The sequence below is a fragment of the Chelon labrosus genome, assembly GCF_963514085.1.
Source record: "Chelon labrosus genome assembly, chromosome: 22".
Lineage (NCBI taxonomy): Eukaryota > Metazoa > Chordata > Actinopteri > Mugiliformes > Mugilidae > Chelon > Chelon labrosus.
The window spans coordinates 24206536-24221894 of record NC_140355.1 but is presented as its reverse complement, the minus strand read 5'-3'; the positions used below and the strand labels follow the sequence as shown (position 1 = coordinate 24221894).

Sequence of the window (15359 nt, the reverse complement as noted above, 5' to 3'; positions counted from 1 at the left end):
GTTTTATTGAGTGAACTCAGCTGTCGTCCAATCAGAGTGTAGCTCTTGCCTGAAACTGACCTCTGATCAGCGTGGACTCTGGACCTGTAGCTCCGTCTCTTTATTTGTTCTTTCTGTTATTGGACTTATGATGCAGGTTCTGAGATTTCTTCTTCTTCTTCTTCTTCTTCTTCTTCCTTTCCTCTTCCTGCACCCCCTCCCTTCAGCTGAAGGAGGACATGTCCTGGCGTTTCCAGGTGAGTACAGCCATTGGTTGAACATGCGGAGCATCATGGAGGAGCTGGTGAGGAGGAACCACTCCGTCACAGTGTTGGTTCCTGACGCTTCTCCATCCATTAACTACAACAACAGCCGCGACAAGTTCAACTTCCTGGTGTTCAAGGTGACGAGTTCACAGCAAATCAGTGGCTCCAAATGAATACTAACCAATAACAACCAATCGATAACAACCAATAACAACTTATTTATATAGTATAGTATATATAATATATATTTATATATATATATATATATAGCGTCAATAACAATACAAGTCATCTCAGGAAGCTTTACAAAAACCAGCCTGAAACCTCCAGAGCAGCCTGAAGGCGACGGTGGCAGGAAAAAGAACTGGGTTGAGCAGAACCAGTTCATATGGAGGAACCATCTGCCTCAGGCCAGCCGGGTACAGACAGAGAAGAGAACAGCAAGATAAACATCCATCTGTCATAGATACACATATCTGACTAAAGCGTACATGTGGAATCTTATGATACAAACTGATGATGTTACATGACAGTTTGAAAATGTAAGAGGAATCATAGGCAGGTTGGAGAATTGTTCATTCAGGTAGGAGTGGATAACTGCAGGATTCCATGAAGACTGGGCAGGCTGATGAGACCACGACAACAGATGTAGTATAGAGCTCCACAGGAAACGCACAACTCCAGGCCAGAGATACTCACAACAACCAACCAATAACAACAACCCACAACAACCCACAACAACCAATAACAACCAATAACAACCAATTACAACCAATAACAACCAATTCTCCAGGTTGTAGAAGATGTTTCCTTCAGGTGTGAAGTCTGGAGGAGTTTTAATCAGGAACATGAGCAGATACTCAGCTGTAGATGGAGACTGATTGATCCTGTCCTCTGTCTCAGCTGGAGATGGAGACTGATTGGTCCTGTCCTCTGTCTCAGCTGTAGATGGAGACTGATTGGTCCTGTCCTCTGTCTCAGCTGTAGATGGAGACTGATTGGTCCTGTCCTCTGTCTCAGCTGTAGATGGAGACTGATTGGTCCTGTCCTCTGTCTCAGCTGCAGATGGAGCTGTTCAATAACCTGTTCAATAATCTCTAGGTCCCGTTCAGCAGAGCCGAGATTCATGGCGTCACTCAGGACTTCATCCACTTCTCCATGTACGAGTCACGTGACTCGTCAGTGCTGCAGCGCTTCCTGAAGACATATGATTTGCTGGCACAGCTCGTCCATCTGGGGCGGCAGCAGTGTGAGGCCATGTTGAAGAATGAGCAGCTGATGGCGACTCTGCGGGACGCCGCCTTTCACGCCGTCCTACTGGACCCCATGGTAGTGTGCGGTGACCTGGTGGCCGACCTGCTCGGCGTCCCGCTTGTCGTCTCATTGCGCTTCACAATGGGCAGCGTGATGGAACGACACTGCGGCCACGCGCCGACACCGCCGTCCTATGTCCCGGCGGCTCCGCTGCCGTACAGCGACAACATGACCTTCATGGAGAGGACGGTCAACGTCCTGACCTACGCCCTGACGTCGGTGGCGAGCGAAGCCTTCTGGAGGCTGACGCTGGATGACTACTACACCAAGGTCAAAGGTCAGGGGTCACATCAGCCTTTTATTTTTAACTGATGAGGTCCCTCCAGAGTAAAAGCCTGACTGTTTCCTGTGTGGACAGGACGTCCCAGCAGCGTCTGTGGGACTCTGGGCAACGCCGACATCTGGCTCATCAGGACGTTCTGGGACCTGGAGACACCACGGCCGATCCCACCCAACTTCAAACATGTGGGCGGTCTGCACTGCAAACCGGCCAATCAGCTGCCAGAGGTACGAGTTCCACTTCCTGCCACTTTGGTGATTGACAGAAAATTTTATTTTGACAGAAATGATGACGTCACATCTTCTAGGACATGGAGGCCTTTGTGCAGAGTTCGGGTGAAGCCGGCGTGGTAGTGGTTTCCTTCGGCTCCATGGTAACCAACCTTACGATGGAGCGTGCTGATGTCATTGCCACCGCGTTCGGACGAATCCCACAGAAGGTCAGGAGCTCCGCCCACTCATAGGACCGATTGGTCATTCACGTCAGCGATCAAAAGAGAAGAACCTCACACCTGGACTGTTTGTTTGTTTGTTTGTCTCAGGTGATTTGGCGTTACTGTGGAGAAACTCCGACAGCGTTGGCACCAAACACAAAGCTTTATGATTGGATCCCTCAGAACGATCTGCTGGGTATTTCAAAATAAAAGCCCACTGGTCGTCCTCTTGATCATGTGATCAATCAGTATCAGCTGATATTGATTTGCCCTTTCACATTAAAAGCCCAGTGTCTGCTCCCGTCAGGTCACTCGATGACGAAAGCATTTGTGACTCATGGAGGGACTAACGGTCTGTATGAGGCCGTGTTCCACGCCGTTCCGCTGGTTGGTGTTCCGCTGTTCGGCGATCAGCCTGACAACCTCGCGCGACTGAGCCGCCGCGGCGCTGCCATTGTTCTCGACTTTAACCACATGACGTCCGACGAGCTAACAGAGGCCCTGCACGCGGTCATCAACCAGCCCAGGTGAGGCCACGCCACGGCCTCCACTTTTATTTTGAAAGGACTTTTCTCTTGTTGAATAAAGTTTTTATTTTCTTTTACCCGACTGTGTGACAGCAGGCTGACCTACTCTTTTTCCCATGATGCTCAGCTACAGGTCCAGTATGCGCCGCCTGTCAGCGATACACCGCGACCAGCCGGTGGAGCCGCTGAGCGCTGCCGTCTTCTGGGTGGAGTTTGTGATGCGTCATGGCGGAGCGCGACACCTGCGGTTGGCGTCGCATCACCTGAACTGGTTCCAGTACCACAGCTTGGACACCAGCGCCGCACTACTGGTCACCATGACGACCGCCGCCGCCCTCTGCTGGGCGGCCATCAACCACCTCCTGCGCCGCTGCCGAAAACAAACAGGAAGAGAGAAGAGCGACTGAGCACGCCACCTGGAGAGGACACCGTGAACAGCTTGTCCTCTTTAATGTCTCATGTCTTGTCATTGTTGTCTTTTAATGTCTCTTTAAATAAACTTCTAAGGAGGACATTGTCTGTATCTCATTAGCTGCTGATGCTAACACCGGCTTTTGCATTGAGACAAAGACAGTGTCCTCTCTGTTGGACACTTGCGTTTGTCAGAAAGGGTTTGGGACATCATGTCTTTTAGTGTTAAATGTGAAACTATCTGATTAAACACCTGGACACAATGAAGACACAATGAAGACACAGTGATGACAGAGTGAAGACACAATGAAGACACAATGAAGACAGTGAAGACAGAGTGAAGACAGAGTGAAGACACAATGAAGACACAGTGAAGACAGAGTGAAGACACAATGAAGACACAGTGAAGACGCAATGAAGACAGAGTGATGACAGAGTGAAGACACAATGAAGACACAGTGAAGACACAGTGAAGACAGAGTGATGACAGAGTGAAGACACAGTGAAGACACAGTGAAGAGAGTGAAGACAGTGAAGACAGAGTGAAGACACAATGAAGACACAGTGAAGACAGAGTGAAGACACAACAAAGACACAGTGAAGAGACAGTGATGACAGAGTGAAGACACAATGAAGACACAGTGAAGACAGAGTGAAGACACAGTGAAGACAGAGTGAAGACAGTGAAGACACAACGAAGACACAGTGAAGACACAACGAAGACACAGTGAAGACACAACAAAGACAGTGAAGACACAGTGATGACAGAGTGAAGATACAGTGAAGACACAGTGAAGACACAACAAAGACACAGTGAAGACAGAGTGATGACACAATGAAGAGAGTGAAGACACAACAAAGACACAATGAAGACAGAGTGAAGACACAGTGAAGACAGAATGAAGACAGTGATGACACAATGGAGTGAAGACACAACAAAGACACAATGAAGACAGAGTGAAGACACAGTGAAGACAGAATGAAGACACAGTGATGACACAATGAAGAGAGTGAAGACACAACAAAGACACAATGAAGACACAGTGAAGACACAATGAAGACACAGTGAAGACGCAATGAAGACAGAGTGACGACAGAGTGAAGACACAATGAAGACACAGTGAAGACAGAGTGAAGACACAATGAAGACACAGTGAAGACAGAGTGAAGACACAATGAAGACACAGTGAAGACACAGTGAAGACAGAGTGATGACACAGTGAAGACAGAATGAAGACAGTGATGACACAATGAAGAGAGTGAAGACACAACAAAGACACAGTGAAGACAGAATGAAGACACAGTGATGACACAATGAAGAGAGTGAAGACACAACAAAGACACAATGAAGACACAGTGAAGACAGAGTGAAGACACAATGAAGACACAGTGATGACACAGTGAAGACACAATGAAGACACAGTGAAGACAGAGTGAAGACACAATGAAGACACAGTGAAGACACAGTGATGACACAATGAAGACACAGTGAAGACAGAGTGAAGACACAATGAAGACACAGTGAAGACACAGTGAAGACAGAGTGAAGACAGAATGAAGACACAGTGAAGACACAGTGAAGACAGAGTGATGACACAGTGAAGACACAGTGAAGACACAATGAAGACACAGTGAAGACAGAGTGAAGACAGAGTGAAGACACAGTGAAGACAGAGTGAAGACAGAGTGAAGACACAGTGAAGACAGAATGAAGACACAGTGATGACACAATGAAGAGAGTGAAGACACAGTGAAGACAGAGTGATGACACAGTGAAGACACAGTGAAGACACAATGAAGACAGTGAAGACAGAGTGATGACACAGTGAAGACGTCTCACTGGTCTGAAAATAAACCAACACTGTTTGAAATTCCAAGCTTTTATTTTGTAAACAGACAAGTCGTCAGTGACACATTGTGACAAAAAGACAAAACGATCAATACGACCGATCAGCTGGAGGGTTGGTCACCATGGTAACAACCAATCACAGAGAGGAAAAAATACAAACAGGAAGCAGATGTTCTTTCAATCGCCAGCAGGAGGCGCCGACAGAGAAGTGGAAAACAAAATAAATCTAAATCAACGCAGGACGAGTTTTATGGTTAATGATTTTTCTAAAAAATATTTTACTCCTTGCATTTAATCTGAAAACCTGAACAGGAAGTATAACCTTTCACAATAAAAGGAGCGATTTAAAAAAATGAATGATTGTTTTTCTGTTTCCTGTCATGTGACCTCTCATGTTTATCCAATGACACCTGGGAGGGCCTCGACCCTCACGTTGGGAGCCACCAGAGAACAACACTGACAAACTTCAAAGTAAATGTTTCAGGAGGAAATACATTGATAGGTCTGTTCCTGTATGCAAACCTTCAAAATAAAAGCCTCTTCACTGTAATCACATGAAACGATGAAGCAGCTGATGATGTCATCAAGCTGGGTTTTTTTTAATTCATAATTTTCAACACAAACAGGAAACAGATTCAAAAATAAAAGCCCACGTCGACCGGCAGTGACATCATCAGATCACCTGCGGTACCGCCCCCTCTCCTTGTCCCTCTCTCTCTCTCGGTCTCTGTCTCGCCCCCGCTCCCTCTCTCTCTCACGGCGAGGTCCACCACGCTCTCGTTCACGCTGACGCTCGCGCTCACGCCGGCTGCTCACCACCGCCTGCGTCCGCCGCAGGAAGTCGTCCACTCGCATGTCATAGTCGTGCTGCATGATGGGAAAAAAGACGATGAGAAGATCAAGAACCAATAAGATCAATGATCGATGACATGGTGGATCTGAACTGACCGGGCTGGAGGGGAAGGCACGGTGCGGCGCCGTACGCTGCTTGTCTCTGAAGCGTGGGGGCGGAGCCTCGTGCGGTGGCAGGGCAGGGTGGTGGTGGTAGGCCTGGTGAGGGGGGGGCGGTGGATGGCTGTGGTGGTAGTAGGGGGGGTGGTGTGGGGGTTGCTGTTCCACGCCGGGGTAGGTCGCCTGCTCATAAACACGATATCATCAGATTAGTCCGCCATCAATACGACAATCTGAAATCTGTCATCTGGGTCTCCGGTGCGGAGGCAGCCATCTTGTTTGAATAACCTTTATTGAAAGGTCAACACTGCTAGCATGCTAACTGACTGAAACAATGACAGAGCTGTACCAGAGTCTGCCAGGGACCCGGGGGGCCGACGCTGTGGTGGTAATCCCTCATGTAGTCGTTGTAGGACTGAAACAGGAAACACAGCCGTAAACACCTGGACACGGCTAACATGCTAACACTGCTAACATGCTAACAGCTGACTCACCCCGTTGAGAAAAACGTCTCGTCTGACGCCAGAGAATCGCCTGGAAATGAAACAGATTTTCAAGTTAAAAGACCCTAGCGTTAGCTCCGCCTACTCCCTGCTGAGGTGCCTCACCTGTCCACTGGCTGGTTCCGCAGGTCCTGGATGAACCCTGAAAGTAGAACCATTTGTTAGAGACCTGCACCTGTCCCACAGGTGAGTCCAAATTAAACCTCAACAACCTGCTCGCTGGACGAAGTCTGGAGGACCGTCGGCTCGAGGTCGCTTCCTGCCGTGGAGATCGTACTCTTCAGGTCGACGCCTACGTGAACAAGTCCAAAGGTGAGACACACAGAGACACACAGAGACACGCAGAGACACGCAGAGACACACAAACACAGACACTGGAAAACTCACTCGGGTAAAATTTCAATAAGAAGAAAAACTCCTCAAACGTCAACAACAGGTGTTTCCACGTCAAACCAGAGATCACATGAACCAGTCTGTCCTCTACTGGTCCTCTGTCCTCTACTGGTCCTCTGCCCCCTTCTGGTCCCCTACTGGTCCCCTGTCCCCTTCTGGTCCCCTACTGGTCCCCTACTGGTCCTCTGTCCCCTTCTGGTCCCCTACTGGTCCCCTACTGGTCCTCTGTCCCCTTCTGGTCCCCTACTGGTCCTCTGTCCCCTTCTGGTCCCCTACTGGTCCTCTGTCCCCTTCTGGTCCTCTGTCCCCTTCTGGTCCCCTACTGGTCCTCTGTCCCCTACTGGTCCCCTACTGGTCCTCTGGAACCATATATATGCTAAATAATTTGTCTTATGTGGATCCAGGTCCTAAGGATTACCACTACCTTGTATTAGTTTCCTCATCTAGTCCCGTTTCCCGTCCTAGATTTTATTTTTCCTCATCTAGTCCAGTTTCTGTTCGTGGCCAAAAACAAAATCTGCTTTGTCAAATTTTGCTTCACACACACAATAAAAACAAAGAAGAAGAAGAAGAAGCCTATGAGAGGACAACATACCGCTTCTGTTGCATATGAGGGAGGGGCAACACTTTACACAAACAGTTTCTCCTCATCAGTCCATGTTAAAGGCTTTATAATAAACCCTCTTATTTTGAAAGGGTGTGGGGGAGTGATGATGATGATGATGATGATGGTGCAGTCCTGTCAATCAACATACAAAGCCCTGCCCTTCTCAGCCCAGCCCCGCCCCCTCCACACCTCCAAAAGTCCAACAGAAACAACAGACTTGTCGTCTTTGTCGCTCTGTCCATTTTTTAAAAGCTCCTCCCACCTCCTCGGCTCCTCCCACCTCCTCGGCTCCTCCCACCACACACACTTTATATTCAGTTCATTGGAGCGTCACACAAACACCAGCTGAGTCCTGATTCTGAGCGTGTGCGTGGCCTGGGGGTGGGGGGGGTGGAAGGGGTGGGGGGAGGGGTGATAGAAAGTCCATTGGTGGGGGGGGGGGGGGGGGGTCATCACTCTGTCAGTCCAAGAGGATTTTATTTTGTAATTCAGTCCTTCCTGTATTTCTACACAGAAATCACAGAGGCCCCGCCCCAACACACCTTCTCATTGGATATAGTCCTGAGGCCCCGCCCCCAAAACAGCACACCTTCTCATTGGATATAGTCCTGAGGCCCCGCCCCCAAAACAGCACACCTTCTCATTGGATACAGTCCCGAGGCCCCGCCCCCAAAACAGCACACCTTCTCATTGGATACAGTCCAGAGGCCCTGCCCCCAAAACAGCACACCTTCTCATTGGATACAGTCCAGAGGCCCCGCCCCCAAAACAGCACACCTTCTCATTGGATACAGTCCAGAGGCCCCGCCCCGGTCGAACAACCTGCACCACTGAAGCTCGGTCCCTCTCTCTCTTCCTCTCTTTCTCTCTCTCTCTCCCCCTCTCTCTCTCTCTCTCTCTCCATTAGTTCTACCTCGCTCGGCCCTCCCTTGCTCCACCCCCTCCATCAGTCCAGCCAGCGATGCTCGTCCTGCTTTTATTCTGAAAGGGTCAGCCCAACACTTAGACCTGTTTAACCTCCGAAGTATCAACATCCTGGAAAGACAAGAAGCTTCACAGGAGACAATGAACAACAACAAACTTTAAAAGATTTAAAAAATTTAGAAAAGAAAAATGACCTAAAACATCAGATGAAATTAAAACGTCCTCAGCGTTTAGCTCAACTTAAACTCAGAGAAACCAAAGCTGACTGAGACCCAGAGACGCAGAGCGAGGCGTCGCGGCGTGGAGCGGGACCGCTAGCCGGCGGCTAAAGGCAGTGCCACTCTCCATCGTCCAGCAGCGGGTGGCGCCGTGGTCGCAGCAGAAGAAGAACAGGAAGCGGGAAGAGGAGCTTGGTGATTGGCTAACCTTCCCGGTTCACGTTGTGGTGGTCGGCCTCGCGGCCGTGGCTCCGACGGCGTCCGACGCTTGTGACGAACACGGCGAGCGACCAGGTGAACGTCAACGCTTTCGTCCAATGGGAACAGGGCACAGAGCTGAGCACCGACATCCGGCTGTATCTCCTGACAGACACGGAAACACCGGAGTTAAATGATGATTGTTCCAGAACCAGAACCAGAAGCAGAACCGAGCTGACCTGTCCGTCACGGCCGATCTTCACCGGCTTGTGTTCGTTCCAGGGGTTGGACAGGTGCGCCGTCTTGATGAACGGGAGTTCCCTCCTGAATCAAACATCATTAAACACCAGTCAGACCACAAACAGGAAGTGACACGGGAAGTGACAGGAAGTCTGCGCTCACCTGCAGAGCCAATCGATCTTGAAGACTCCTCCCAGCATCTTGGCGTTCATGCCGGCGGGGAGGACCCAGTGAATGGGAGAACCGCCGTGATGAGACTCCGACGCCAGACGAGCAAAACCTGAGGACGACGCAGACGAGACAACGTCAGAGCGAGTTGGACACCAGAGAAGAAGAAGGTGAAGAAATGATTATGAACCTTGGAACTTTCCGCTCTCCCTCACGGAGAAGACGAGGACGACACTCCGAGCCGATCGGAACGCCGCGTTCAGCTTCTTCTCGTTGACAGGAAGTGTTGACCACACGCCCTGCGGATCACAGTCGTCAGGAAACCGTTCACACGGCAACAACAACAGGAAGTGGAGCCGCCTACCTTCGCTTTGGCCAAGGACACGTTCTCGTGGTTGTTGCTCTTGATGAGGAAGAAGCGAGCGTCTCTCAGAATGTAGCGCAGCTTACTGGTGGGATCTGCAGCGACACAGGAAGTAATGCGATTACTCTACAGGAAGTAATACGATTACTCTCCAGGAAGAAACAGCGGGTGATCAGCTGATGTAAAAGGAGGAGGAGCTTACTCTCCAGGCCTTTACGGACAGCTCGCACCGACGAAGACAGCTTCTCCCGCTTCTTCTCTGACCCTACAAAACAAAAGCATCGATGACAAGACTCCTCTTTAAGAACAGCTGACTGCTGTTGTGTGGTTGTCATGGTCACCTGAGGCATCAGAGGCGGAGCCTGACCGTGCCGACTCGCCGTCGTCAGAGAAACTGACCGAGGAGGCGGAGCGTGAGTCGCCGGCCTCGCTGCGAGTGTCGTAGTCATTGCCCTCACCGCCACGGCGCTCGTACTCCTCCTCTTCCTCCTCCTCCTCCTTCTCTCCTTCCTCCTCCTCCTCTTCATCCTCTTCCTCCTCCTCCTCCTCCTCTTCCATGCCGTCCTCTTCCTCCTCCTCTTCTTCCTCCTGCTCCTCTTCTTCCTCTACGTGGGAGGCAGCAGGTGAGGAGCTGCCAGACGCCTGTTCTGATCCATACTCCGCCGCCCCCTCATCCTCCGATTGGTCAACCTCCTCACGAGGGGAGGGGCTTGGCCGCTCATCACGCCGCAACTTCTGACAACAAAGAAGAGATGAAAGTGTGTGAGTACCAGTAGTACTAGAAGTACTAGCAGTACCATCAGTCGTATCAATAATACTAGACCTGTTTCCCACTCTAGATTTATTTCCTAACCCAGTACAGGTAGTACCATCAGTCGTATTAGTACCATCAGTAGTATTAGTACCATCAGCCGTATTAGTACCATCAGTAGTATTAGTACCATCAGCCGTATTAGTACCATCAGTTGTATTAGTACCATCAGTCGTATTAGTACCATCAGTAGTATTAGTACCATCAGTAGTATTAGTACCATCAGTAGTATTAGTACCATCAGCCGTATTAGGACCATCAGCCGTATTAGGACCATCAGTAGTATTAGTACCATCAGTCGTATTAGTACCATCAGTCGTATTAGTACCATCAGTAGTATTAGTACCATCAGCCGTATTAGTACCATCAGTAGTATTAGTACCATCAGTAGTATTAGTACCATCAGTAGTATTAGTACCATCAGTCGTATTAGTACCATCAGTAGTATTAGGACCATCAGCCGTATTAGGACCATCAGCCGTATTAGGACCATCAGCAGTATTAGTACCATCAGTCGTATTAGTACCATCAGTCGTATTAGTACCATCAGTAGTATTAGTACCATCAGCCGTATTAGTACCATCAGTAGTATTAGTACCATCAGTAGTATTAGTACCATCAGTAGTATTAGTACCATCAGTCGTATTAGTACCATCAGTAGTATTAGTACCATCAGTAGTATTAGTACCATCAGTAGTATTAGTACCATCAGTAGTATTAGTACCATCAGTCGTATTAGTACCATCAGTCGTATTAGTACCATCAGCCGTATTAGTACCATCAGTAGTATTAGTACCATCAGCCGTATTAGTACCATCAGCAGTATTAGGACCATCAGCAGTATTAGTACCATCAGCAGTATTAGTACCATCAGTTGTATTAGTACCATCAGTCGTATTAGTACCATCAGTAGTATTAGTACCATCAGTCGTATTAGTACCATCAGTAGTATTAGTACCATCAGTAGTATTAGTACCATCAGTCGTATTAGTACCATCAGTCGTATTAGTACCATCAGTAGTATTAGTACCATCAGTCGTATTAGTACCATCAGTCGTACCAGTAGTCCTAGTACTAGTTTGGGTACCTGGCTCAGACCCTCCAGGCCTCTCTGGGACTCCCGCCGGTGAGCATCCTCTTCTCTGCGGCTCCTGATCACCTCTCTGGTCGCTCGCCGTCCCTTTCGCTCCTCGTAGTACTCGTGCCGGTAAGTGGTAGCGGCGTGGCGGCTGCGAGGGCTGGATACCTTCTTAGAGGATGACGGGGGTGGTCCCGGAGCTCTCTTATTAGTGGAGGACGATCTGGAGGGGGCGTGACCAGTAGAGGGACGGAGCCTCTTCAGGTCCTGGCTGTCAGAGCGCTCACTCTTCCTCTTTGTTCCTATCAGACAGAAATCAGGGTTTAAAATACCAACTCAGCTACTTCCTGTAGTATAGTCAGAACCAGGTCCTGTAGTATCGTCAGAACCAGGTCCTGTAGTATCGTCAGAACCAGTTCCTGTAGTATCGTCAGAACCAGGTCCTGTAGTATCGTCAGAACCAGGTCCTGTAGTATCGTCAGAACCAGGTCCTGTAGTATCGTCAGAACCAGTTCCTTTAGTATCGTCAGAACCAGGTCCTGTAGTATCGTCAGAACCAGTTCCTGTAGTATCGTCAGAACCACGTCCTGTAGTATCTTAGAACCAGGTCTTGTAGTATCTTAGAACCAGGTCCTGTAGTATCGTCAGAACCAGGTCCTGTAGTATCGTTAGAACCAGGTCCTGTAGTATCGTCCTGTAGTATCGTCAGAACCAGGTCCTGTAGTATCGTCAGAACCAGGTCTTGCAGTATCGTCAGAACCAGGTCCTGTAGTATCGTCAGAACCAGGTCCTGTAGTATCGTCCTGTAGTATCGTCAGAACCAGGTCTTGTAGTATCGTCAGAACCAGGTCTTGTAGTATCGTCAGAACCAGGTCTTGTAGTATCGTCCTGTAGTATCGTCAGAACCAGGTCTTGCAGTATCGTCAGAACCAGGTCCTGTAGTATCGTCAGAACCAGGTCCTGTAGTATCGTCAGAACCAGGTCTTGTACTATCGTCAGAACCAGGTCCTGTAGTATCGTCAGAACCAGGTCTTGTAGTATCGTCAGAACCAGGTCCTGTAATATCGTCAGAACCACGTCCTGTAGTATCTTAGAACCAGGTCTTGTAGTATCTTAGAACCAGGTCCTGTAGTATCGTCAGAACCAGTTCCTGTAGTATCGTCAGAACCAGTTCCTGTAGTATCGTCAGAACCAGTTCCTGTAGTATCTTAGAACCAGGTCTTGTAGTATCGTCAGAACCAGGTCTTGTAGTATCGTCAGAACCAGTTCCTGTAGTATCTTAGAACCAGGTCCTGTAGTATCGTCAGAACCAGGTCTTGTAGTATCGTCAGAACCAGGTCCTGTAGTATCTTAGAACCAGGTCCTGTAGTATCGTCAGAACCAGGTCTTGTAGTATCGTCAGAACCAGGTCCTGTAGTATCTTAGAACCAGGTCCTGTAGTATCGTCAGAACCAGGTCCTGTAGTATTGTCAGAACCAGGTCCTGTAGTATCTTAGAACCAGGTCCTGTAGTATCTTAGAACCAGGTCTTGTAGTATCTTAGAACCAGGTCTTGTGGTATCGTCAGAACCAGGTCTTGTAGTATCTTAGAACCAGGTCTTGTAGTATCGTCAGAACCAGGTCTTGTAGTATCGTCAGAACCAGGTCCTGTAGTATCGTCAGAACCAGTTCCTGTAGTATCTTAGAACCAGGTCTTGTAGTATCGTCAGAACCAGGTCTTGTAGTATCGTCAGAACCAGGTCTTGTAGTATCGTCAGAACCAGGTCCTGTAGTATCGTCAGAACCAGGTCTTGTAGTATCGTCAGAACCAGGTCTTGTAGTATCTTAGAACCAGGTCCTGTAGTATCGTCAGAACCAGGTCCTGTAGTATTGTCAGAACCAGGTCCTGTAGTATCTTAGAACCAGGTCCTGTAGTATCTTAGAACCAGTTCCTGTAGTATCTTAGAACCAGGTCCTGTAGTATCGTCAGAACCAGGTCTTGTAGTATCGTCAGAACCAGGTCTTGTAGTATCTTAGAACCAGGTCCTGTAGTATCGTCAGAACCAGGTCTTGTAGTATCGTCAGAACCAGGTCCTGTAGTATCTTAGAACCAGGTCCTGTAGTATCGTCAGAACCAGGTCCTGTAGTATTGTCAGAACCAGGTCCTGTAGTATCTTAGAACCAGGTCCTGTAGTATCTTAGAACCAGGTCTTGTAGTATCTTAGAACCAGGTCTTGTGGTATCGTCAGAACCAGGTCTTGTAGTATCTTAGAACCAGGTCTTGTAGTATCGTCAGAACCAGGTCTTGTAGTATCGTCAGAACCAGGTCCTGTAGTATCGTCAGAACCAGGTCCTGTAGTATCGTCAGAACCAGGTCTTGTAGTATCTTAGAACCAGGTCCTGTAGTATCGTCAGAACCAGGTCTTGTAGTATCGTCAGAACCAGGTCCTGTAGTATCGTCAGAACCAGGTCCTGTAGTATCGTCAGAACCAGGTCTTGTAGTATCTTAGAACCAGGTCCTGTAGTATCGTCAGAACCAGGTCTTGTAGTATCTTAGAACCAGGTCTTGTAGTATCTTAGAACCAGGTCCTGTAGTATCTTAGAACCAGGTCCTGTAGTATCGTCAGAACCAGGTCCTGTAGTATCGTCAGAACCAGGTCCTGTAGTATCGTCAGAACCAGGTCCTGTAGTATCTTAGAACCAGGTCTTGCTGTACTAGTAGGAGTAGTAGAGTACCTTTCTTGTCACCGACGTCGCGCTCGGTCTCAGGGTTGTAGAGCTCGTCGTCCTGATCTGGAGCTTCGGTCAGCAGATCCTCCAGAACACTGAGCTCTCCGTCTGAAACAACAAAAATAAAAACACTGATTAATCGGGACGTGATCACTGATCGACGCTGATCGACGCTGATCGATCACTGGACTCACTACTGCATCAGGATGGCAGCTGACCACGGCTAGCTTTATGTTTTTTTAGCGGATTCGTTGATGGATATAATCTCGAATTAACCTGGACACACTGTGTCGGTGAGATCTGATGTGAAGTCAGTTCATGCTCAGGTCCCAGAAAGTGAAGATTTATGAATGGAGTCTGGTGTGTTCGACGCAGCGGGGAGGTGTTAGCCGCAGCGGCTAATAGCCGCCATGATGAATGAAACACTGACTGCGGCTGCGCATTAACCGACACGTTAACGAGTCACTAGTCACAAACTAGACCGACCAGATGATCGATAAACCGTCGCTCACTGATCCGTAGATCAATGGCCTGAGCAACACATCAATAGCTAACATGCTAATGCTAACGTCTGCTAACAAGCAACCTCACCTTTGTCCTCGCGCCGGTCGGCCGCCATCATCCCCGCTGTGACGTGTTCCTGCCTCGCGCGCAGGTAACACTGCAGGTGAAATAGGTTTTTATTTAATTTTATTCTCGAATGAATCTGGAAAAATGTCTGAAAGCGGCAGCAAGTAGATAAACAGCGGACTGCGTCTATTGTCTTCTTCTTCTTTTTCTTCTTCTTCTTCTTCTTCCTCTGGGAAACGGCAGCAGCGTGTTCTACCGCCACCTGCCGGAGCACCATGACAACAACACCCAGCAGCGTGTTCTACCGCCACCTACCGGAGCACCATGACAACAACACCAGCCCTGCAGGAGTCTGGTTAAGATTAAGGTCTCTCGGCCAAGTATACTTGTGTATACAAGGAATTTGGTCTCTGCATTTATCCCATCCGTGAATTAGTGAACACAAAGCACACAGTGAGGTGAAGCACACACTAACCCGGAGCAGTGAGCTGCCATGCAGCGGCGCTCGGGGAGCAGTTAAAGTTAAAGTTCGTGAGTTAAATTCAAGGACCAGTTTCAGAGTCTCAG

The 15359-nt window shown here is 48.8% G+C and overlaps 2 protein-coding genes across 3 annotated transcripts; one reads left to right on the top strand and one right to left on the bottom strand.

Moving 5' to 3' along the window:
- Window positions 1-75: 75 nt before the first annotated feature.
- LOC311508241 (UDP-glucuronosyltransferase 2A1-like) lies at window positions 76-3637 on the top strand. The gene is made up of 7 exons (XM_084572941.1): window positions 76-382; window positions 1347-1836; window positions 1918-2066; window positions 2147-2278; window positions 2381-2468; window positions 2580-2799; window positions 2927-3637. The coding sequence occupies exons 1-7, from the start codon at window positions 128-130 to the stop codon at window positions 3204-3206; spliced, it is 1614 nt and encodes a 537-aa protein (XP_084429067.1). The 5' UTR covers window positions 76-127; the 3' UTR covers window positions 3207-3637.
- A 1437-nt stretch (window positions 3638-5074) lies between these two features.
- Window positions 5075-15208, bottom strand: ythdc1 (YTH N6-methyladenosine RNA binding protein C1). 2 transcript variants are annotated; one of them, XM_084572548.1, is made up of 16 exons: window positions 14814-15208; window positions 14229-14330; window positions 11524-11816; window positions 9967-10360; window positions 9828-9890; window positions 9626-9720; window positions 9452-9560; window positions 9256-9373; window positions 9093-9177; window positions 8864-9018; window positions 6726-6805; window positions 6619-6655; window positions 6505-6544; window positions 6360-6425; window positions 6008-6193; window positions 5075-5926 (listed from the first exon to the last, which is right to left on the bottom strand). In XM_084572548.1, the coding sequence occupies exons 1-16, from the start codon at window positions 15067-15069 to the stop codon at window positions 5738-5740; spliced, it is 2268 nt and encodes a 755-aa protein (XP_084428674.1). In that variant the 5' UTR covers window positions 15070-15208; the 3' UTR covers window positions 5075-5737. The 2 variants fall into 2 exon arrangements, with proteins under 2 accessions (XP_084428674.1, XP_084428675.1); XM_084572549.1 differs by having other exon boundaries at window positions 9967-10357.
- Window positions 15209-15359: the final 151 nt, after the last annotated feature.